Consider the following 22,919-nt stretch of genomic DNA (forward strand, 5'->3'; position numbering starts at 1 on the left):
GGTCAGAAACCATTTTTTCTTCAATTTTGAAAAAGTCATTCCATTGTCTTCTAGCTTCCAGAGATATTGCTTAAGTTCAAAAATGTTCTGATCCTGATATTTTCCATGAGGCCAGTATGCTTTTTTCTCTTGCAAGGCTTTTCTTTGCCCCTAGTTTTTCCAATTTCATAATTCTATGCCTTCTTTTGGGTCTATTTTCAACCATTTGGCTGAATTCTTTTAATTTGGAAGGTCCTATCCCTCAATGCTGGAAAAAGTCTTGAATTATTCAGATAACAATTTTTGTCCCTCTTGTTTCTATTTCTTTCTGGGACCCCTTTTGTTTGGCTGTAGAACCTCATGACCTAGTATAAATTTCTCATATTTTTTTTCTATTTTTCAGCTCTTCATCTTTTTGCTCTATTTTCTCAGAGACTGCCTTAATTTTTATCTTTCTACCTTTCTATTTAGTTTTTAAATAAACATTTTTGTTTTTTTTCCTATCAAGGCTTTAATTTTCAAGAGTTTATTTTTTTTGTTTCTGATGTTCTTTTTATATTATTTTATTTCATATATAGAATGGATATAGTATTTTATCTGCATAGTCTGCTGCTTGCGAGTCACTTTTTCTGTTGGTTTGTCTTCCGTCTTTCCAACTAGTGACTTTCCTCAAATGCTTATGATTATTATTACCTGCTCATGTTTAAAAGTAGTACTAAAAAGCTGATTAGATGTTTAAGTATGTGCGTAGGCTCACTGACTGCAAGCTTCACTGGAAGGATGATATGAATGGATTTCATGCGGAAACCTAGATGTCATTATTTTTATTTTCTTTTGACTGGTCAGACTTTCCACAGATGGCTCTCCCAACCCCTGTTGTAAGGATCAAGTCCTTGGGGGCCATGTCGAATACTCACATGAGAAAAGGATAGAAGTGAGAGAGGGTCCCAACATTTGGTTTGCCTGTGTTCAACTATTCTCCATTTTCAATATGGTACTCAAAGCCCCAACTGTGTATTTGTCTCTCCCCAGTCCAGAGAGTCCTTACCTTCTGCAGGGAATAAAGCCTCCCCCCAAACTCTGCTGGTGCCACAAGAGATAGGCAGTTACCTTGTTGCGGGGAGTTGGGAAAGGGATGTGGGGATTTCAAGCAGTGCTTCTAGTTTCAATCATACCCCTTCCACCTCCTGGAGGAACCTGGTACAGCTAATTCCTGAGCATTTGGGGTTTCTATAATGCAAATCGGTTTCTTGGCTTTCCCCATTGCTGGTTTAGAATTTAGCTTTCTTCAGTCTGCAAAATCCTTTAACACTTGCCCATCTGCTTTCTGGATTTCAAAATTTAATTGCATTTGTCTCATCTGTTCTCCCTACCCTAGTGATTTATGCCTTTGTTGTTGTTTTGATGGGGTTTCAGGAGGGAGTGAAAGTAGATATGTGGGTTTGATGTCCTATCTCTATTCCATAAGTTTGTATTTTCGAATAATTTTCTTGTAGTTCCTTTTTTGTATGGGAAAATGCACACAAAGGAACTGAGGAAAAAAAGGACACCTAAACATAACTGCAAATCTATCTGAAGGTATGAGGAAAATGTCTGTCCTTTCAATGTGAACTCTGTAATACTAAGGACAATATAACTTGATTAATTCTAACATTCCCTTTGAATCAGTGATACTAATTTAGTTTGTATTATACTAGCATAGTATTATTGGCGAGTCTAATTTAATGATTTATCAGTGAGAATAGCAAACATCACCTCAAGCAGGTATTTCAGGAAAAGTTCCCTTTATTGCAAAATTTGCTTTCAGGGGCTAGAAGGCACACCCCACACCCCCACCCCTCTGGAACTGGGAACAAAATTCATTTCTCAGAAAATATCTGTTAACAAATGCTTTTGCAAGGTCCTGTTGATGTCAGGAGGTGACTCTCGGTTTTCTGAGAGGTCAGAGGGAAGCATCTGATTATATTGGGTACAGAAAAGCAAAAGAGTTACAGTTTTCCCATCTACATTTTCAGTCAGAAACTGGAACCTGAGGTTGAGCCTTCATAAAGCAGTTCTCTACTCGAAACAAAAGGGAAGCTTAATTTCATCGCAGAGCCAGCCCAACCTGGAAATGGACAATTCTATCTCTTTCACACAAATTTGAAATATAAGTTAACATCATGTATATAACTTAACCACTTCTTAGCTGTTCTAATAGCATCTCAATGTGTACTTGCCGGAGTGCTTTTCGAAAGAAATAAAAAGTTTCTTTCTATAACAAGATAAAAGTGCAAATTATAAGAATCAGGAAAGGCAAAGTTCACAACTGTTCCTACCCACACACGGAAGCAGATGTGCCAGTTTGGGCCCTCTAAGTCCTCTTTGAATGGACTCTCAAGTCTGGCTTCCTCTGTCACCTTTCCAAAAAAACATGTTTCTGCTTTAGATTTATTTTTAAATGTTAAATTGAGTAATAACTTCTCTAAAGTGCGCAGATTTTGAGTACGACTCAGTGAATTTTTAGATACGCATACACGTGTGTAACAACCTTGGAGCAAGACAAAATATTTACAGCACCCCAGTTCCCAATCCCCCGCCCCCACCCCCGCCCTCGCCCCCAAAGCATCACTCACTATTTAGCAAGTACTTCTCTTTTCTTAAAAACCACTAATACAGAGCGATGCTTTGGAGGCGCTTTAAATCATGAACTCAGAAAGGTATTAATTGCCCGACCTCGTTATTCCCAGGTCCCATTCTGCTTCCTGAATCCCATTTCCGGGCGCGGATTGCTGGGCTGCCCACGCTGGTCAGGATGCCCCAGCCCAGAATCCCGATTACAGGTTCGCACCTAGCAAGTCGTGCCAACTCTCCCGCACCCTCTCTGCGCCCGGGCAAGCCTACCTCGCGCGCGTCCGGCAGCCAGCAGCTGGTTCCGGCGCGGCCGCCGCCGCCCGCCCCAAGGCCCCTGGCCCGCGCGCCCCGCCCCGGGCCCGCCCCTCCCCGCGCGCAGATCCCGCCCCCCGCCCCAGGCGCCCCGGCTTGCGCAGCGGCGGAAATGGCCAGGGCGGGGCGAGCGCCGCGGCGAAGGCGAAGGCGGGGACCCTACTCCTCCCTGGTCCCGCCGGCTCCTCCCACCCCGGGTCACGCCGTGACAGGGGCGGAAGCGGCGGCGGCGGCGGCGGCGGCCGAGCTGGGGCTGCGGCTCGCGGCGCGGATCGTGCTGTCCTGTGCGCGCGGCGCGCGGCTCCGGAGAGGCGCCGGCAGCCCCGGGCGGCGCGCAGCGTCTCGCCCGCGCTCCCAGGTGCGGGGCACGCGGCTCCGGGGGCGGGCGCGGGGGCGGCGGCGGATTTCGGGTGACAGCTCCGCACAAAGCGGCTTGGCTGGGGTGCAGGCTGCCCTTCTCCCCCTGTGCAGCGCCCCTCGCCCGGGTGGGAGGTGGACCGGTGCACCGGGGGCTGCCCCCGCCCTCCCCGGATTGGAAAGGGGGTGCGGGGTCTGAGGGAAGGGGGGGGATTCCCGGGCTGGCTTGTAGAAGCGACGGGGTTCCCCGATTCGTCGCGGGGTTGAGGGTCTCTCCTAACCGCCCGCCCTCCCATGCTTCCTTTCTGTGCAGTGGTGCCTTCTCCCCCCGACTCCTTGCACCTCTCCAGCGCAAAGGTGAGCCCCGGAGGCTGTTGCTTCTCCTACTTGGGAGAAGAGACGAGAAAGCTTTTCAGAGAGCGAGGCGGCTGCAGCTGGCGCCGGGAACGTGGGGGCTCCCTCCTGGGGACTGTCAGAGCCCTGTCAGCTGGGGAGTGTCTGCGGCCGGCGGAGAGCCCCCAGTCCGGGGGTAGGAACTCCCTGGCGTGTTCTTCCCAGCCGAGGAGCCCGCGCAGCCGTGCAGGTGTTGTAGTAATAGTCGGGCGCAGCCACCACGCGTTCAGCCCCGAGCCGCTTTGCCAGATTGCTAGGCTAGCTCCTCGGGGCCTGAGCCCCCGGAGGGGGCGGCCCGGTTCCCGGAGCTCGTAGTCAACAGCCCGGCCGCTAGCAGGTGAAAGAGGAAGGAAGAGAGGCAGGCCCAGCTGTAGAAAGTTGAGGTTCCGTAATGTGGGATCGAGCCAGATGGAGGCCCAGCCTTCCCTGGGGTGGGGTGCGGGAGTCCCCAGACCACTCCGTTTGGGGAGCGCGTCGCTCTGCAGGTATGCACACCACTCAGGGCTGCTGCGTTTTGTTCGGTCTTTTTTTTTTTTTTTTTAACCTATTGTAGTGGAAGAAGGGGGCGGGAGGGAAGGTTTCTTCAGGACGTATAGGAGAAAATGACCATCAAGAATTAAATTGTCTTTCGGGCAGAGAAAGTAGTCAATAAAGCGTTCAGGCAGTTGAACGGGATCCATATTTCGGAAAATTTGATGAGCGTGGGTGCAGTAAGGTGCTGGTCCTGCCGTATTTTCAGCGGCCCTGAGGGCAATTCTTGTTTCTGTTGTCTCTGAAGAAGTTTCTGGTAGTTTGTCTTATTTTTAGAAAGTATGCTGATGCTACCATACATTTTTATTCCAACCTGAAGTCTTTTTGGATTCATATTTTTGTGAATTCTGCGTTTTTTAAAAAAATTATTCAATAGGCTACTTCAGAAAAAACTGGGAATTATCAAAATAGGAATCGAGACATTGATATATCCGTGTATATATTTACCTTCCCCCAAAACCTCACTTTTTTCTTTTTGTCACTTTAAAAGAAAACCAAAGCTATACATTTAAAATTAGGAAGAAATATGCTTATATAATTATATTGAACATGAAACAGATTGGTTATATTTAGTTAGGTGTGTTTATCAATTTGAAAAACCAGGTGAGAACACTTTCAGTATACTAATTGTTAGCACTTGTGATCAGTATTTCTAAGATTGTATTGAAAAGCACAAAAGCTGTTGTCCTTCCAACTTAAAAATTTTTCCCTTCATCTTAAGCCCCAAAGCCCCAGCAACAGTGAAAATACAGAAACTATAGTGTCAGAAAAGGATGAGGGAATATCACCATTAATTATATGCTTAACGGTGGAAGTGTACGAACACTAAAAAAATCTTTACTTGTATTTTTCCTAGATAACAGATTTAACAGTGGCTTTTATAGTCACTGTTTTCCTTTTCTCTTAACCATTTCTTGAATTATATAATTCTTCATTGCAATTAAATATATATTTTCCAGTACACAGTTGGATTAAAATGTTTGTTGAAATTTCCAGAAACTATGCTTTCTTTTGAGTTGCCAGTATTCTTAGGTGACAGGACCAAATGTTGCGTGAAACGAGGCTGATTATGCTCCTAAACCCCACATTAGACTCAAATATTTTTGCTGCAATCTTTGCACATAGTATGCATTTACATATATATATGTTTATATGTGCTTTGTGGCTCATTTTATGAATAATGTAGAACATATGTATTATTTAAAGAGATTCGTTAGATTGGACAGCCTTTTGAAAATATAAATGTGATCCAGAAAGCCTTTGGGTGTAAGAATTATAGGTACACAGTCGTTCTGTTTACATCAGTAGTACTTTATCCAGCAGTAGAATGAGCGGTATAGAACCAAAAGGCAACTTATTTAATGCTTAACTGTAATGTATTTCAGAATATGTATAGGGTTTGTGCGTTCATAACTAACATGGTTTTGAGAATGTGAAGACGGAGAGGAAGGCTCTCTACCTTACCACCGATGTCAGGATTTCTCGAAGTCCGTGTAGGTGGCGAATGAAGTTTTTGCATGTGATGTTAATAATCCGTGAAAAATGCTCTTATGAATGTTAGTACAACTCATGGATAGGAAACAGTAAGATTACAAGGCCCTCAAAGCTTTTCTCCAAGATGAAGATTTTATTTGTGGAATTTGTATCTTCTAACACTTTTCCACTTTCAAATTCCTTACTCATAGGTATGTCCTATTTTCATGTTATTGTATGTGTGTGTGTGTGTGTGTGTGTAGTAAATACATGGATCAGGGAAGGAATTGTGATGATTGTAAAATCTGTTTGTTATTGCATGCTTATGGTAAGCATTTTTATTTCTTAGTTAATTGAAAAATACTAATTCAATAACTCAGTCTTTCATGGTTACTATGCATTATTTTTCTTACAGACTTTGGTTCTTGATGCTTATTTAACTGTGTTGTTATTAGGCCAGTTTGAAAGCTTGTAAATTTTTCTAGTAGAAGATAACCAGTGACTGTCTGACCCAGAGTCTTAAATCCAGTAGTGACTGGATAGCGTGCCTGAGATTTTACTGAGAGGGAGCAAATGAGTTTTCTTTGTAGAGTATAATGAGGTTGAAATTCAGGAGCTACTGAGAAGGCAGTAAGATGAAGAGGGACAGACAGACAAAGACCAGGTGTTTTTACTCATTGAATTTTACAAACAGTATAATTGGTTTATTGGTCATCTGTGGGGTGTTTCTTATTTTTATATTTTTATATGTATATACTACTAATGGACAGCATTTATTAAGTACTTATAGTGTGCCAGGTCTGGTGCTTTAAATAGATTATCTTACTCCTCACACCACTACTGTGGTACACACTGCCGTGCCCATTTTATATACGGGAACACTGAGGCTTAGTCTCAGATTAAGTAACTTGAAAGTAAGGGCTTCATACTAGGGCAGTCTAACTGCAGAGCATATGCTCTTACCTAGTAAACTACGTAATAACTTTGCTCCAGAGTGTTGAAAGTATTACTGTTTACTTATCTCATTAAAAAAAAGAAAAAAAATTTTTTTTTTTTTTGAAGATTTTCTGAAACAATGGCGACACCCCGGAGGAGGACAAAGAAAAAAGCATCTTTTGATCATTCTCCGGATAGCCTGCCTTTGAGGAGCTCCGGTAGGCAGGTATTAATTCATTTGTTCATTAATGCACCTGTTGGGTTTTGTTTGTTTGTTTTTAGAGAAAGAGTGCGAGCAGGGGTGGGGGGGCCGAGTCAAAGGGGGAGGAGAAGGAGAGAGAGAATCCTAAGCAGGCTTCCCGCCCAAGCACAGGGCCCCTACACAGGGCTTGCTCTCACGACCCTGAGATCATGACCTGAGCCAAGATCATGACCTGAGCTGAAATCAAGAGTTGGGACGCCTCACTGACTGAGCCACCCAGGTGCCCCACGTTTTTTTATTTTTAAGTCATCTCTACACCCATCGTGGGGCTTGAACTCCCAACCCTGAGATCAAGAGTTGCATGTTCCACAGACTGAGCCAGCCTGGCGCCCCACAACGTAAGTATGATTGGGACTGAAGTATTAGAGATGAAGAGGTACAATTCTAGTCCTCAAGGAACTTGTAGCCTTGCGGAGAAATTCCCCTTGGAACAATCACGGCACAGTGTGATAAAGTGATAGAATGTAGAAAAAAGTACCTCTGGCAGAGGGAACTGCAAAGACAGGGGCATAGAGTGTGAATCAGCATGAGCTGTTCAGAGAACCACAGCTGTGTGGTTGCTCCCAGGATGTGAGCTGAGGCCAGATTATGCTTGGCTTGGTGTCATTCATAGGAATGTGGACTTCAGTTTGTAGCTGGTTGGCTGCTCTTGGCAGGTTACTTGCTGCCATCTCTTTTCTAGGGCTTTTTTTTTTTTTTTTTTTTTAAGAAAAATACTGAGTGATGTAACTCTTTTTCTAAAATTATTCAGCTTTTGGGGGCACCTGGCTGGCTTAGGCCACTCCTGACCTTGGGTGGTGAGCAGCCCCATGTTGGGTGTAGAGATGGCTTAAATACAAAAGCTTAAAAAATAATAAAATTGTTCAATTTTTTAAAATCTGCAGTACTGAGAGGATATGACTGTTCTAATTAAAGGAAAGAAAATTGGGGGGGCTCCTGGGTGACTCAGTGGGTTAAGCATCTGCCTTCGCTCAGGTCATGCCAGGGTCCTGGGATTGAGTCCCTTGTGGGGCTCGCTGCTCAGCGGGGAGCCTGCTTCTCCCTCTCCACTCCCCTGGCTCATGCTCTCTCTCACCATCTCTATCAAATAAAAAAAAAGTCTTTATTTCAGAGTGACTTCTGTTTTGACTGGTACAGCTTTTTTCTAAGAAAGGCCCACGTGCATTTTGGCTCTGTCCTCAGAGACCTGTCGTTCACATGCTGCTTCTGTATTTCCAGCAAGTCTGTGAATTATTTGCACACTGCAGGCTCAAGGAACTTGCTGTATCGTCAGCCCCTCACCTACTGGCAGGGTGTTGTTGAGTTTCACAACATGGAAGTTATTTCAGTCACGAACCTTCTACCTCCTTCACCCGGGGCCCTTCTGGGGGAAATCGTGTAACTTCGTCTGGTTCTTCCTCAGGCGAAGAAAAAAGCAACAGAGACAACAGACGAGGACGAAGACGGCGGGTCAGAGAAGAAATATAGGCGATGTGAGAAGTCAGGCTGCACAGTAGCGTGTCCCGTGTGCTTTGCAAGCGCTTCTGAAAGGTCTGTGAAGCAGGCGCGTCTCGGCCTCCCCCCCACCGCCCCCGAGAGCATTCTTGGTGGGAGCATCATCCTCCCAAGATAGTTTTCCTAAAAAGAGAGATCTGACCTTTTACTTCCCGAGAAAAATCTTCAGTTAAGCCTTCCGAGTCAATAAAACCTGGAAAACAAATCCCATTTTTGTGTTTTAACCACAAAGAGGTGGTGGTGGTAGTGTTCACAGTGGCACCGTAGGTCATTCTTTGGCTACATTATTGGCTGTTTTGACAGGTTCTGTTCGCCGGAGAGCCTGCTTGGTGGTCAGATTGCAGCTGGCTATTCAGCATTGGGCCATATGTTACTGCTAGAGACTGCCCAGGTCTCCTCCAGACACATGCCGCACGCAGCAAGCACGGCGACATTCCTTGTTTCGTGTCCTGAAACTCATTTTGCTCCGGGGAGTCCTGAGAAAATTTCTAAGCCCCAGGCCCTTGTTTGCAGCCGGCTGGGTTAGGTACCACGGGTCTTTAAGTTCCTGTGTCTTCATCAGGTTTTATTATGGATCAGACGTCCTTTTAAGTTTCCCTGGTCATCAACTCTCAGTGGTTAGGATTCTAAGTGGAGATGGTACAAAATGGGCTCATAGGATGTGCTCAAGACCTGTTTTTAAGAAATTGAGAAGAAATGCTTATTCATTACCAAAGCTACACATTTTTTGCTATTTTCAGATGTGCCAAAAACGGCTACACATCCCGATGGTATCACCTCTCCTGTGGGGAGCATTTCTGTAACGAATGCTTTGACCATTACTACAGAAGGTTTGTTCACTAATTGTTGGAGCTGGCAGAGGGGATGGTGGCAGCGGGGGGCGGCTGCAGAAGGGTTCAGACAGTTAAGATGGAACCCCCGGGCTTACTGGATTATTTCACCTCTTCAGCCACGCCTGAGCTGACTACAGCCGTGCCAGAACTCTGGTGCAGTGGCTGGGTGTGTGCTTGCTGTGTGTGTGCACGCTCAGGGCTCAGAAAGTACCTGTTACGAGACAGTTGTTCTTCCTAGTCTGCAAGTTCTGAAAAATCTAGGCCCTGCTTTGCTGTTCTGTGACTGTGCATGGGGGCAGTGATGCAGAGATTTGGGGGAGGATGCTGACAACTCTGGGGTGCTGGACAGACGGGAAGCCATTCCATCTTAATAGTTTTCCATACTAGAAGGAATGCACCCCTCCCGACCACTTGTTTGGTGGGTGCGGAGATAACTTTCCCTCTCCTTATAAAATGGCCGGTTAAGTCCTTGACGGAAGACTTACTGACCTGCCACCTGTTTGGGAAACCTAGTGAACTTCTAGCTTGATATATTTATTTTTATTCTTTTTTAGCCACAAGGACGGATATGACAAATACACTACCTGGAAAAAAATATGGACTAGCAATGGAAAAACCGAACCTAGTCCCAAAGCTTTCATGGCAGACCAGCAGCTCCCCTACTGGGTAAAAAGTGTAATGCTGTATTGTCCTGGAAAACATTTGAGGAGCGAAAGGCTGGAATGGATGAAAATACTGATTTTTTTAGGAAATCTTTATGTTATTACACTTATTCGTCTTTCTAGGTCTGTTAAAACATCACTTTTTAAATTTCTGTTGAAAACCTTGATAATCCACATAGTACAAAGAAGCATACAGATCTTAGGTCGAAAATCATACTTTGCATATAATTTTTTGTAGCTTTTAGTTTATCGATTTTACTTTCCCGTGTAGCCATTCTTTGAAAATTTATTTTATTTAATTTTTTTTTTTAAGATTTTATTTATTTGACAGAGAGAGACACAGCAAGAGAGGGAACACAAGCAGGGGAAGTGGGAGAGGGAGAAGCAGGCTTCCCGTGGAGCAGGGAGCCCTGATGCAGGGCTCGGTCCCAGGACCCTGGGATCATGACCTGAGCCGAAGGCAGACGCTTAACGACTGAGCCACCCAGGCGCCCCTGAAAATATATTTTAGTGATTGTTTATATTAGATAAATGTACTACCATTTAGTAAATGATTTACTAATTTTTAAAATATTATAGGTAATTTTGAGCTTCTCGCACACTTAAATTTTTTTTATCGAAGCAAATTTCGCATAAAATTAACTATTTTATTTTTTTTAAGTTTTATTATTTTAAGTACTCTCTACATCCAGCATGGGGCTTGAACTCGTGACCCCAAGATCAAGAGTTCCATGCTCTTTCCCTGAGCTAGTCAGGTTCCCCCACATTAACTATTTTAAAGTGAACGATTTAGTGGCATTTAATACATTGATAATATTGTGCAACCAAATGCTAATTCCAAGGCATTTTCATCATTCACAGGGGAAACCTGTGCCCATCGAATAGTCACCTTTCAGTCCCCCTCCCCTAGCCACCACTGATCTTTGTCTTTGTGAGATACCTATTTTGGATGTTTTATATAAAGGAATCATGCAGTATGTGACCTTTCATCACTGGCTTCTTTCAAGTAGCATGTTCTTGAGGTTCGTCTATGTTGTAATTCATTCCTTCTCATGGGTAATATTTCATTGTATGGGTTGGTCAGATTTTATTTATCCATTCATCAGTCATCTGTTGGACATTTGGGTTGTTTTCACTTTTTGGTTATTGCGTATAGTTGCTGGTATGGACCTTTGTACATGAAGATTTGAATACCTGTTTTCAGTTCTGTTTGGCATATACCTAGCAATAAAATTACTGGGTTGTGATGGTAACTATTTAATCCTTTGAGGGACTGCCAGACTTTTTTCCATAGCACACTGCTGCAGGGTCTTCATTCCCAGCAGCACTGTGTGGGGTTCAAATTTTGCCACATCCTCATCAGCTCTTGTTTTCCATTATTTTGATTCTAGCTGTCGTAGTAGGCATGAATGAGAGATACCCCTAGTGGGAGTATCTCATTGTGGTTTTGATTTGCATTTTTGTAATGATTAATGCATTTTTTTGGGTGCTTATTGACCATTTGTTTATCTTCTTTGGAGAAATATCTGTGCAAGTCTTTTGCCCATTTTTTAAAAATTACTGATTATATTCCCTATGCTGTACATTTCATTTCTGTGACTTAATTTATAACTGGAAGTTTGTAGCTCTTAGTTGCCTTCACCTGTTCCACCCGTCCCTCTACCCACCTTGCCTCTGGCAACCACCAGTTTGTTCTCTGTATTTAAGAGTCTCTTTGTTTTCTTGTTTGTTCATTTTTTTAGGTTCCACATATAAACAAAATCACATGGTATTTATCTTCCTCTGATTCATTTCACTTAATACAGTGTTCTCTAAGTTCATCCATGTTGTTAAAAATAGCAAAATCTCATCCTTTCTATGTTTGTGTTGTGTTTCATTGTGTGTATCTCACTTCTTTTTTATTCATTCATCTATTGATGGACACTTGGGCTGCTTTCATATCTTGGCTTTTTGAAACAGTGCTACAGTAAACATAGGGTGCATATCTTTTCAAATTAGTGTTTTTGTTTTCTATGGGTAGATACCCAGGAGTGGAATTACTGGATCATATTGTAATTCTATTTATTTTTTGAGGAAACTCCATATGTTTCCCACAGTGGTTGCAACAATTTACATTCTTACCAACAATGCACGAGTGTTCCTTTTCCTCCACATTCTCCCAACACTTATTATTTCTTGTCTTTTTAATAGCCATTCTGACAGGTGTAAGGTGATATCATTGTGGTTTTGATTTGCATTTCCCTGGTGATGAGTGATGTTGAGCATCTTTTCATGTGTCTGTTGGCCAACTGTAGGTCTTCTTTGGAAAAATGTCTATTTGGGCCCTCTGCCCAATTTTTAATCGGATTATTTGTTTTCTTGGTGTTGAGTTGTAGAAGTTCTTTATATAGTTTGGACATTAACTCTTTATTGGATATGTCATTTACAAATATCTTCTGTTCACTGGGTTGCCTTTGGGTTTTGTTGATGGTTTCTTCACTGTGCAAAAGTTTTTTATTTTGATGTAGTCCCAACTGTATATTTTTGCTTTTGTCTCCCTTGCCTCAGAAGACATACCAACAAATATGTTGCTAAGGCCAATGTCCAGGAACTTACTGCCCATGGTTCCTTTTGGAAGTTTTACAGTTTCAAGTCTCACATTTAGATCTTTAATCCATTTTGAGTTTATTTTTGTATATGGTGAGAGAGACTGGTCCAGTTCCATTGTTTTGTATGTAGCTCTCCAGTTTTCTCAGCACCATTTGTCGAAGAGACTGTCTTCCTCCCATTGTATATTCTTGCCTCCCCATTGTAGATTAATTGATCATATAGACATGGGTTTATTTCTGGGCTCTCTATCCTGTTCCACTGACCTGTGTGTTTTTGTGCCAGTACCATAGTGTTTTGCTTACGACAGCTTTGTTGTAGATCTTGACATCTGGGATTGTGTTAGCTTCGGTTTTGTTCTTTCTCAAGACCGCTTTGGCTATTCGAGGTCTTTTGTAGTTTCATGCAAACTTCAGGATTATTTTAGTTCTATGAAAAATGCTGTTGGTATTTTGATAGGAATTGCATTAAATCTGTAGATTGCTTTGGGTAGTATGGGCACTTTTCTAAAGATTTTTATTTTTTGAGAGAGAGCACATGAGCGAGCGGAGGGTCAGAGGGAGAAGCAGACTCCCTGCTGAGCAGGGAGTCCGATGTGGGACTCGATTCAGGGACTCCAAGATCATGACCTGAGCCGAAGGCAGTCGCTTAACCAACTGAGCCACCCAGGCGCCCCAGTATGGACATTTTAACAGTAGTCTTTCAATCCATGAGTATGATACATCATTCCATTTGTATCATCTTCAGATTTCTTTCATTAACATCTTACAGTTTTCAGAGTACAGGTCTTTCACTTCCTTGGTTAAGTTTATTCCTAGGTATTTTTATTCTTTTTGGTGCAATTGTAAATACGATTGTTTTCTTAATTTTTTTTCCTGCTACTTCCATTATTAGTGTGTAGAAACACAACTGACTTCTTTATATTAATGTTATATTCTGCAACTTTCCTGAATTCATTTATTCTAATAGTTTTTTGGTAGAGTCTTTTAAGAGTTTTCTGTATATAATATCATGTCATCTGCCAATAGTGAAGGTTTTACTTCTTTCGTACCAATTTGGATGTCTTTTATTTCTTTATGCAGCAATCAGACAAAAATAAATAAAAGGCATCTTTTTTAAACAACCCATTTTTAAATTTTAAATACGTTCTCCTACGGGTTGCCTTTTCACTTCTTGATAGTGTCTTTTGATGTGCAAAGTTTTTTATTTTGAAGTTCAGTTTATCCATTTTTTTTTTCTTTTGCTGCTTGTGCTTTGGTGTCATATCCAAGAATCTATTGCCAAATCTGAGGAGATCGACTCCCATGTTTTCTTCTAAGAGTTTTATCACTTCGGCTCTTTATTTAGATGTTTGATCCATTTTGAGTTCATTTTTTTTTTAAAGATTTAGAGAGAGTGTGCATGAGCAGGAGCAGAGGGAGAAGGAGAGAGAGTGTCAAGCAGACTCCCAACTGAGTGCAGAGCCCACCACGGGGCTCAGTCTCACGACCCATGAGATCATGACCTGAGCTGAAACCAAGTGTCAGACGCTTAACTGACTGAGCCACCCAGATGCCCCCATTTTGAGTTAATTTTTGTATGTGTGTGAAGTAGTCATCCAACTTAATTCTTTCCATATGGATATCTGCACGCTTTAAAAAAATAAACCTTATATTTTGGAATAATCTTAAATTTACAGAAAAGTTATAAGGATAGTAACAGAGAATTCCCATATATCCTTCATCCAGTTTCTCCTAATGTTATCATCCACCAACCGTAATGTAAAGCTCAGAAATTAACATTGCTGCAGTACTAATAACTACATTACAGACTTTATTTGGATTTCATCAGGTTTTTCTCCAGTGTCCTTATGGTTCCAGGATCTAGTTCAGGATCCCACACTGTACTTAATGTGCATACTTTTTGACTAAATTTAACTCTGATCATTTCCCTAGGTTAGAGCTGGAAAGCCTTTCCGACAACAGTGCTTAGATCCCCTTTGCACTTTCCTGGTGCCTGAGCTAGTATTGAATCAGAAGTCATTATCCCCGTGGGGTAAAAGTGGATTATGTGGGTGGTGGTGATGCAAGGGGGAGGAAGAAGTACTCATGGGGAGGTTGGTCAGATCTTATGGAAAGAATGGCAGTGTGAGTGGTGGAGGATAGACATGCTAGCTCATGATTAGCCAGCTCACTGACCTTGACATCTTGCTTTCCATCTAGGTTCAGTGTACAAAACCTGAGTGTAGAAAATGGAGACAACTTACCAAGGAAATCCATCTTACTCCACAGATAGCAAGGACCTACCGATGTGGTATGAAATCAAATACTACCATTAAGGTATGAGCTCTGTTGGTTTTCCTTTTGACTTAATACGTAGGTTGATTTAGTTGTAACTAAATAGTGATGGTGTATATTTTTCATTTATTGTATTGATCATTTTGTCGGGATTGTATCAGTCCACGTATAACAGGACCCCAACTGTGATAGCTTAACTGATTGAAGACTTTATTTTTTTCTCATGATAAGCAGTTTGGAAATAGCCTGTCCAGGGCTGGCGTGGCTGCCCAGGGAAGTCTCCATACCAGTTTCCAGTCCCACCAGGAGATGGTTGCTGTACCATCAGCCATTGTGTCCAAATTCTAAGCAGAAAAGATGGGAAAGGCAAAGGGGTAAGAGGGGTGTGTCAGCTGAGCCTCTCTGTCCTTTATTGGTAAAATAGTAGCTTTCCAGAAAGTTCCAACAGTAGATTTCTCTTTACATCTCATTGCCAGAACAGGATCATGCAGCTACTGTGAACAACAGTAGAGAGATGAAGGAAGTGTAACTGAACATGTTGCGGTATCATTCAAAACCAGTATCCTTTTAGTAAGGAAGAAGGGATCCTTTTAGTAAGGAAGATATGTTTGGGCAATTTTTTTACCTTTTTTTTTTTAATGTGGCAATTACTTAGTATTTAAAATGTCTAACTTTTATATTAGTTTCAGGTGTATAATCTAGTGATTCAGTAATTCTGTACTCGGTGCTCATCATGATAAGTGCCCTCCTTCATCCCCATCACCTATTTCCCCATCCCCCACCCACATCCCCTCTGGCAACCATCAGTTTGTTCTGTATATTTAATAGTCTGTTTCTTGGTTTGTTTTTTTCTCTCTCTTTTCCTTTGCTTGTTTGTTTTGTTTCTTAAACTTCACATACGAGTGAAATCATGTGGTGTTTGTCTTGTCTGACTGACTTACTTCACTTAGCATTATACCCAATAGATCCATCCATGTTGTTACAAAAAGGCAAGATTTCATTCTTTTTTTTAGGGCTGAATAATATTGCATTCTGTATATATAGCACATCTTCTTTATCCAGTCATCTATTGATGGACACTTGGGCTTCTTCCGTAATTTGGCAATTGTAGATAATGCTGCAATAAACAAACAGGTGTACATATCCCTTTGATTTAGTATTTTTGTATTTTTTGAGTAAATACCCACTAGTGCAATTATTGGATCATAGGGTAGTTCTGTTTTTAACTTTTTGAGGACCCTCCATACTGTTCTCCACACCAGCTGCACCAGTTTACATTCCCACCAACAGTGCAAGAGGGTTCCTTTTTCTCCACATCCTCACCAACACTTGTTTCTTGTGTTGTTAATTTTAGCCATCCTGACAGGTGTGAGGTGATATCTCATTGTGGTTTTGATTTGCATTTCCCTGATGAGTGATGTTGAGCATTTTTTCATGTGTCGGCCATCTGTATGTCTTTTTGCAGAGATGTCTGTTCACATCTTCTGCCCATTTTTGGTTGGATTATTTGTTTTTTTTCGGTGTTGAGTTGTATTGGTTCTTTATATATTTTGGATACTAACCCTTTATCAGCTAAGTCATTTGCAAATATCGTCTCCCATTCAGTAGGGTACTTCTTAGTTTTGTTGACGGTTTCATTCATTGTGCAGAAACTTTTTATTTCGATGTAGTCCCAATAGTTTATTTTTGCTTTTGTTTCCCTTGCCTCAGGAGACCTATCTAGAAAAATGTTGCTATGGCCAATGTGAAAGAAGTTACTACCTGTGTTCTCTTCAAGGATTTTTATGGTTTTCGGCCTCATGTTTAGGCCTTTAATGCATTTTGAGTTTATTTTTGTGTATGGTATAAGAAAGTGGCCTAGTTTGATTCTTCTGCGTGTAGCTGTTCACTTTTTCCAACACCATTTGTTGAAGAGACTGTCTTTTTCCCATTGGATAGTCTTAACATAGATTTTTGCATCTATGTTCATCAGAGATATTGGCCTGTAGTTCTCTTTTTTGTGGTCTTTATCTGATCTTGGTATCAGGGTAATAATGCTGGCCTCACAGAATAAATCTGGAAGTTTTCCTTCCTTTTCTAATTTTTGGAATAGTTTGAGAAGAATAGGTATTGACTCTTCTTTAAACGTTGGGTACAATTCCGCTGTGAAGCCATCTGGTTCTAGATTTTTGTTGGGAGTTTGTTGTTGTTGTTACTGATTTCTTTGTTGGTAATTGGTCTGTTCAAGTTTTGTGTTTCTTCCTGCTTCAGTTTTGGTAGGTTATATGTTCCTACAAATTTATCCATTTCTTCTAGGTTGTCCAATTTGTTGGCATATTGTTTTTTTATAATAAACCGTTGGAATTGTTTATATTTCTGTGGTGTTGGTTTTTATTTCTCCTCTCTCACTTGTGACTTTGAGTCCTTTCTCTTTTGTTCTCGATGAGTCTGCCTAGACGTTTATCAGTTTTGTTGTTTTTTTTTTTTCCCCAAAGAACCAGCTCCTGGTTTCATTCATCTGTTCTGTTGTTTTTTTTTTTTTTAGTTTGTATATCACTTATTTCTGCTTTAATCTTTATATTTTCCTTCCTTCTGCTGGCATTAGGCTTCATTTATTCTTTTTCTAGTTCCTTTAGGTGTAAGATTAGGTTGTTTGAGATTTTTCTTGCTTCTTGAGGTAGGCCTCTATTAGCTATATATTTCCCTTTTAGGACTGCTTTTGCTGTGTCCCAAAGGTCCGAATCATCATGTTTCACTTTCATTTATTTCCATGTACTTTTAAAATTTCTTCTTGTATTTCCTGGTTGACCCATTCATTGTTTAATAGCATGTTTTTTAACCTCCATGTATCTGTGCCCTATCCAGATTTTTTCTTGGGATTGACTTCTAGTTTCATAGCATTGCGGTCAGAAAAGATGCATGGTGTGACTTTGATCTTTTTAAATTTGTTGAAGCTTGTTTTTTTTTTTTTTTAAGATTTTATTTATTCGAGACACAGAGATAGAGCACGAGCAGGGAGAGAGGCAGAGGGAGAGGGAGAAGCAGGCTCCCCACTGAGTCAGGAGCCTGATGCAGGGCTCGATTCCAGGACCCTGGGATCATGGAAGGCAGATGCCTAACCCAGGTGCCTCTGTTGAGGCTTGTTTTGTGGTCTAATATGTGATTTGTTCTGGAGAATGTTCCATGTACACTTGAAAAGAATGTGTTTTCTGCTTTAGCATGAAGTATTCTGAATATATCTCTTAAGGATTTAAGAGATACTGTTGTCATACTGTTCCAGTGTAACACTCAAAGCCATTGTTCCCTTGTTGACTTTCTGTTTAGATAAGCTGTCCATTGATGTAAATCAGGTGTTAAAGTCCCCTCCTGTTTTTGAATTATCAGTTAGTTCCTTTATGGTTGTTATTGTTTTATGTATTTGGGTGTTCCTATGTTGGGTGCATAAATATTTTTTTAAAAGATTTATTTTAGAGAGAGAGAGTGAGCAGGGGGAGGGGCAGAAGGAAGGGGAGAGGCAGAGAATCTCAAGCAATCTGAGTGAGGAGCCCAACATGGGGCTTGGCCCCATGACCCTGAGACCATGATCCAAGCCAAAACCAAGAGTCGGACACTTAACTGACTGAGCCACCAAGGCCCCCGGGTAAATAAATATTTATAATTGTTAGGTTTTCTTGTTGGATTGTCCCCTTTATTATAGTGTCCTTTTTTATCTCTTATTATAGGCTTTCTTTTAAAGTCTGTTTTGTCCAATGGAAGTATTGCTACTCCGGCTTTCTTTTAACATCCATTTGCATGATAAATGTTTCTCCATTCCTCACTTTCAATCTGCAGGTGCTTTTAGGTCTAAAATGAGTCTCTTGTAGGCAGCATATACATGGGTCTTGTTTTTTAATCCATTCTATCACGCTGTGTCTTTTGAGAGGAGCATTTATTTCACGTACATTCAGTGTCATTATTGATAGATAAGTATTTATTGCCATTTCATTACTTGTTTTGTCATTTGAATTTGAAGATTTTCTCTGATCCTTTCTTTTTCCCTCTCATGGTTTGCTGGTTTTCTTTAGAGGTATATTTGGATTTCTTTCTCTTCATTCTTTGCATATTTGTTGTTGGTTTTTGATTTGTGGTTACCATTAGGTTTGTATATAACCTCTTTGTCATGTAGCAGTCTGTGTTAAGTTGATGGTCATTTAGGTTTGAACCCATTATTTTCTCCTGTCTTCCCCACGTTTTAGGTATAGGGTGTCATATTTTACATCCTTTTATTTTGTGTGTTCCTTGACTAATTTTTTATAGAAATACTCATTTTTATTGCTTGTGTGTTTCCTACCCTTATACAATCATTTTTGGTCTTTCCACTCAAAAAGTCTCCTATAATATTACTTGCAAAGCTGGTTTAGTGGTCATGAACTCCTGTAGGTTTGTCTGGGAAACTCCTTATCTCTCCTCCCAAATGATAGCCTTGGATTCTTGGCTGCAGGTGTTTCCCATTCGGCATTTTGAATATATCATGCCACTGTTTTCTGGCTTGGAAAGTTTCTGCTGAAAAATCTGTGGATAGCCTTATGGGGTTTCCTTTCTCTATGTAACTGTCTTCATTTATATTATTGCTCTTAATATTTTTTCTTTATCACTATATTTTACCATTTTAATTACAGTATGTCGTGGTGTGGATTGGCTTTTGTTGATTTTATTGGGGGTTCTCTGTGCCTCCTGGATCTGGATATTTCATCCCTTCCCCAGATTAGGGAACTTTTCAGCTGTCCTTTCTTTTTTTTTTTTTTTTTTTTATATAAGATTTTATTTATTTACTTAGCGAGAGAGAGAGAGAGAGAGAGTGCATGTGCTGGCCGGGGGAGGGAGAAGGACAAGCAGACTCCACACTGAGGGCAGAGCCCGACTCGGGGCTCGATCCCATGATCTTAAGACCATGACCTGAGTGGAAACCTAGAGGATGATTCGTAACTGACTGAACCACCCAGGTGCCCCTCAGCTGTTATTTCTTCAAGTAAATTCTCTGCTCCCTCTTCTCTCTCTCTTCCTCTTCTGGGATGCCTATCATACGAATGTTAGTACATTTGCTGAAGTCACTGAGTTCTCTAAATCTGTTCTCATTTTGCATAATTCTTTCTCTTTCGTTCACCTTGATTATTTTCCATTACTCTGTCTTCTGTGTCACTAATTCTTTCCTCTGCTGCTTTCATCCTGCTGTTCATTCCAAGTGTGTGCTTTTCATTTCACTTTGCTATGTTATTCCTTTTCTCTGTGTCAAGGGTCTCAGTGTTGTCCTCTACTCTTTTCTCAAGTTCAGTGAATATCGTTGTGATCATTGCTTTAAATTCTCCATCAGGCATGTTACTTATATCTGTTTCCCTTAGGACTCTGGCTGTGGCATTGTTCTTTAATTTGGGGCACATTCCTCTCTCTTCCTATCTTGTCCAAATCTCTATGCCTGTTTCTTTGTGTTAGGAAAACCAGCTACATCTGTTCTTGAGGGTAATGGCCTTATGAAGAAGAGGTCCTGTAGTGTCTTGCTAGGTAGTTGTACCCTGTTCCCCAGCCTGGTGCTCCTGGGACTCTCTCCAGTGTGTGCTGGGAGCGTTCTGATGTTGTGTCCTGGACACTGTCCTTCAGGCCAGTCATCTGCAGAGGCCCTCTTTGCTTTTGTGGGCAGTGTTTGGTTCCTGGCCTGATGTGGTGCATTTTAACTAGATGTGTTCTGGCTTGCTTGTGAAATGGGACCTGTCAGCACTGCCACCAGAACTGAGGCCTTGAAAACGTCCAGGGTGGGGAGATGTGGTGTAGACAGGGGTTTGCACTGGCCTTTGGCAGTAACATGCCTGCCATGCTGGGATTTAGGCAAACGTGACTGGCGAGGTTGGTTGCTCTGGAACACAGGGCTGGGGAGGGGCTTCACGTAAGCAAGTTAGGTAGCAAATGTGGGCACTGGGCTGGTTCCTGTGGGTGACTCTGTGTTAATGCTGAGGACGGGCGAGAGAAATGGCTCCTGCCAGTTCCTTTGTTACCAGAGGCACCTCTCCGTGATCGCTGCTTCTCTGGGACACGCTCTGAGACGAACAGCTAACCTCCCCACCTTGTGCCCCAGGTGCTCTTCAGATCACTGTTTTTTCCATGCTGTATGTCCGAGGGCTTTTCACCTTGCCTTCTCTCCAAGAGTAACCCCGATAACCTCTGGGCTGTATCCCAGCCAACTCCATTGACCTTTAGAACTCCAGGCTTTCAGTCCTGCTGGTTGCAAGAACTCACAAAATTCCGTCCTCCTTACTTTCCAAGCCAGTTGCTATGGGGATTCGTTTTCCCTGTGCACTCCCCCGCGTGCTAGTGTTCTCTTGCCCATCTCTGCAACCACAGCTCCCTCCTCCCTACTGCAGCAGCCAGGATCCATTTCTCTTCCAAGCCACATCTCTGCACTTCTACGTTCTTCATTGTGGCCTTTTCTCTCCCTTTAGTCGTGGAGTTTGTTCTCCCAGCCTTCAGATCAATTTCCGGGGTATTTAGGATGATTTGATCGTTATCTAGTTTTATTTGTGAGACGGGGCAAGCCTAGGGTCATCCTCCTGTGCCGCCATCTTCCCCCTCTGAAAATAAAGTTTTATTGGAATACATCCATGCTCATGTTACGTATCGTCTGTGGTTGCTTTCATGCTACAGTGTTAAGGGGTTTGTGATGTAGACCATACGATACACAGGATTTAAAATATTTACTCTCTGGCCCTTTACAGAAAATATTTCCCAACCTCTGCTCTGATCCATGAGCATGGTATATCTCTCCATCTTTTCTTTAATTTCTCTCCAGAGTTTTTTTTCTAGTTTTCACTGAGGGTGTCTTTTATTAAATTTATTTCTAGATATCTTGCCTTTTTCTGTAATTTTAAGTGGAATTTATTTTTAACTTCATTTTCAAGTTGTTTATTACAATTATATGGAAATTCGATTTACTTGTATATCTACCCAGAGACTTTCTTGAATTCTTACTAAATTTTGAAGAACTTTTTGTAGATTCCTTTGGGGTTTCTACAGTCATAGCAACTGTGAATAAAGACTCTTGTGCTTTTTTAAAAAAAAAACTAAATTTTTTAGCTCTTTCTTCTTCTTGCCTTATTAGTTTGGTCAGGATCATCAGTACAGAGTTGAGCAGAAGTTGGAGAACAGCCATCTCTTCTTGGTCCTGACTTAGGAGGAATGTGTTCAGTATTTTATCATTATGTACAGTGCTGGCTGTAGCTTTTCACAGACGTCTTTGGTCAGACTGAGGAAGTTCCTCTCTCTCCCTAGTTTGCTGAGAATGTTTTATTATGAGTGGATGTTGGATTTTGTCAGAAACTTTGTGTCTTTTGTGATGATCATGTGGGTTTTTCTCCTTTAATCTATTAATGTGACTTGTGCGGATTCTAGCATGTTGAAACAACCTTGCGTTCCCTGGGGAGGGGGGGAGAATCCCACTTGTTATTAATACATTATCCTTTAATGTATTGTTGGATTCCGTTTGCTCATATTTTGTTGTGGAATTCTGCACCTGTGTTCATGATGAAGACTATCTGTCATTTTCTTTTCTTGTAATATCCTTGTCGGGTTCTGGTATCCAAGTTATGCTGACTCCATTAAGACAGAATGAGAAGTATATCCGCCTCCTCTGTTTTGTTAAAGAGTCTGAGTAAGGGTGATAATGATTTCTTTTTTACTGTTTGGTATAATTCCGTAGTGAAGACATTGGGCTAGTTTTCTTTGTAAGAAGTTTTGATATGACAAATTCAGTGTCAATGTCACAGATATGTGGCTAGTCACGTGGTTTATTCTACCAGTTTTAGATTAGTTGTGTTTTGTGGGTTTATAAAAAAATTTTTTTTTTTTTTAATTTGTCAGAGCACGAGCACAAGGAGGGGGAGAAGCAGGCTTCCCGCTGAGCAGGGAGCCCAGCGTGGGACTTGATCCCAGGACCCCGGGATCATGACCTGAGCCGAAGGCAGAAGCTTAACTGACTGAGTCATCCAGGCATTCCCAAATTTTTTTAATTAAAAAAAAATTTTTTTTTCCAGAGAGAGGGTGTGCGCGTGCATGTGTGCGTGCAAGTGGTGGGGAGAGGGGCAGGGAAAGGGAGGGAGAGAATCTTAAGCAGGAAAAAGCCTGACTCGGGGCTAGATCTCACCACTCTGAGATCATGACCTGAGCTGAAATCAAGGCTAGGGCACCTAATCGACTAAGCCACCTGGGT

The 22,919-nt window shown here is 41.7% G+C and overlaps 2 protein-coding genes across 9 annotated transcripts in view; one reads left to right on the plus strand and one right to left on the minus strand.

Annotated features, from left to right (window-relative positions):
- The window catches only part of TPMT (thiopurine S-methyltransferase), a 24,307-nt gene extending 21,355 nt beyond the window's left edge, over positions 1-2,952 (minus strand). For 2 of the 3 annotated variants that reach the window (XM_025891243.2, XM_025891241.2), the window contains exon 1: positions 2,863-2,952. The gene's annotated coding sequence lies outside the window, so the exon portion shown is untranslated. The other variant, XM_025891242.2, reaches the window with a different exon arrangement.
- Positions 2,953-3,137: 185 nt separating this feature from the next.
- Positions 3,138-22,919, plus strand: part of KDM1B (lysine demethylase 1B) — a 55,265-nt gene continuing 35,483 nt past the window's right edge. For 3 of the 6 annotated variants that reach the window (XR_012373840.1, XM_073877614.1, XM_073877613.1), the window contains exons 1-5: positions 6,721-6,820; positions 8,259-8,386; positions 9,091-9,180; positions 9,738-9,849; positions 14,633-14,749. Coding sequence is in view for 5 of the 6 variants with exons in the window: in XM_073877614.1 (XP_073733715.1) it covers positions 6,734-6,820; positions 8,259-8,386; positions 9,091-9,180; positions 9,738-9,849; positions 14,633-14,749 (534 nt within the window). In the remaining variant the exon portion in view is untranslated. Of the gene's footprint in view, positions 3,263-3,574; positions 3,619-3,678; positions 3,845-6,720; positions 6,821-8,258; positions 8,387-9,090; positions 9,181-9,737; positions 9,850-14,632; positions 14,750-22,919 lie in introns of those variants that run through there. The other 3 variants (XM_025890910.2, XM_025890911.2, XM_025890912.2) reach the window with 3 other exon arrangements.

The sequence above is a fragment of the Callorhinus ursinus genome, unplaced genomic scaffold, assembly GCF_003265705.2.
Source record: "Callorhinus ursinus isolate GAN/ISIS: 27379988/994484 unplaced genomic scaffold, GSC_fseal_2.0 scaffold26, whole genome shotgun sequence".
Taxonomy (NCBI): Eukaryota; Metazoa; Chordata; class Mammalia; order Carnivora; family Otariidae; genus Callorhinus; species Callorhinus ursinus.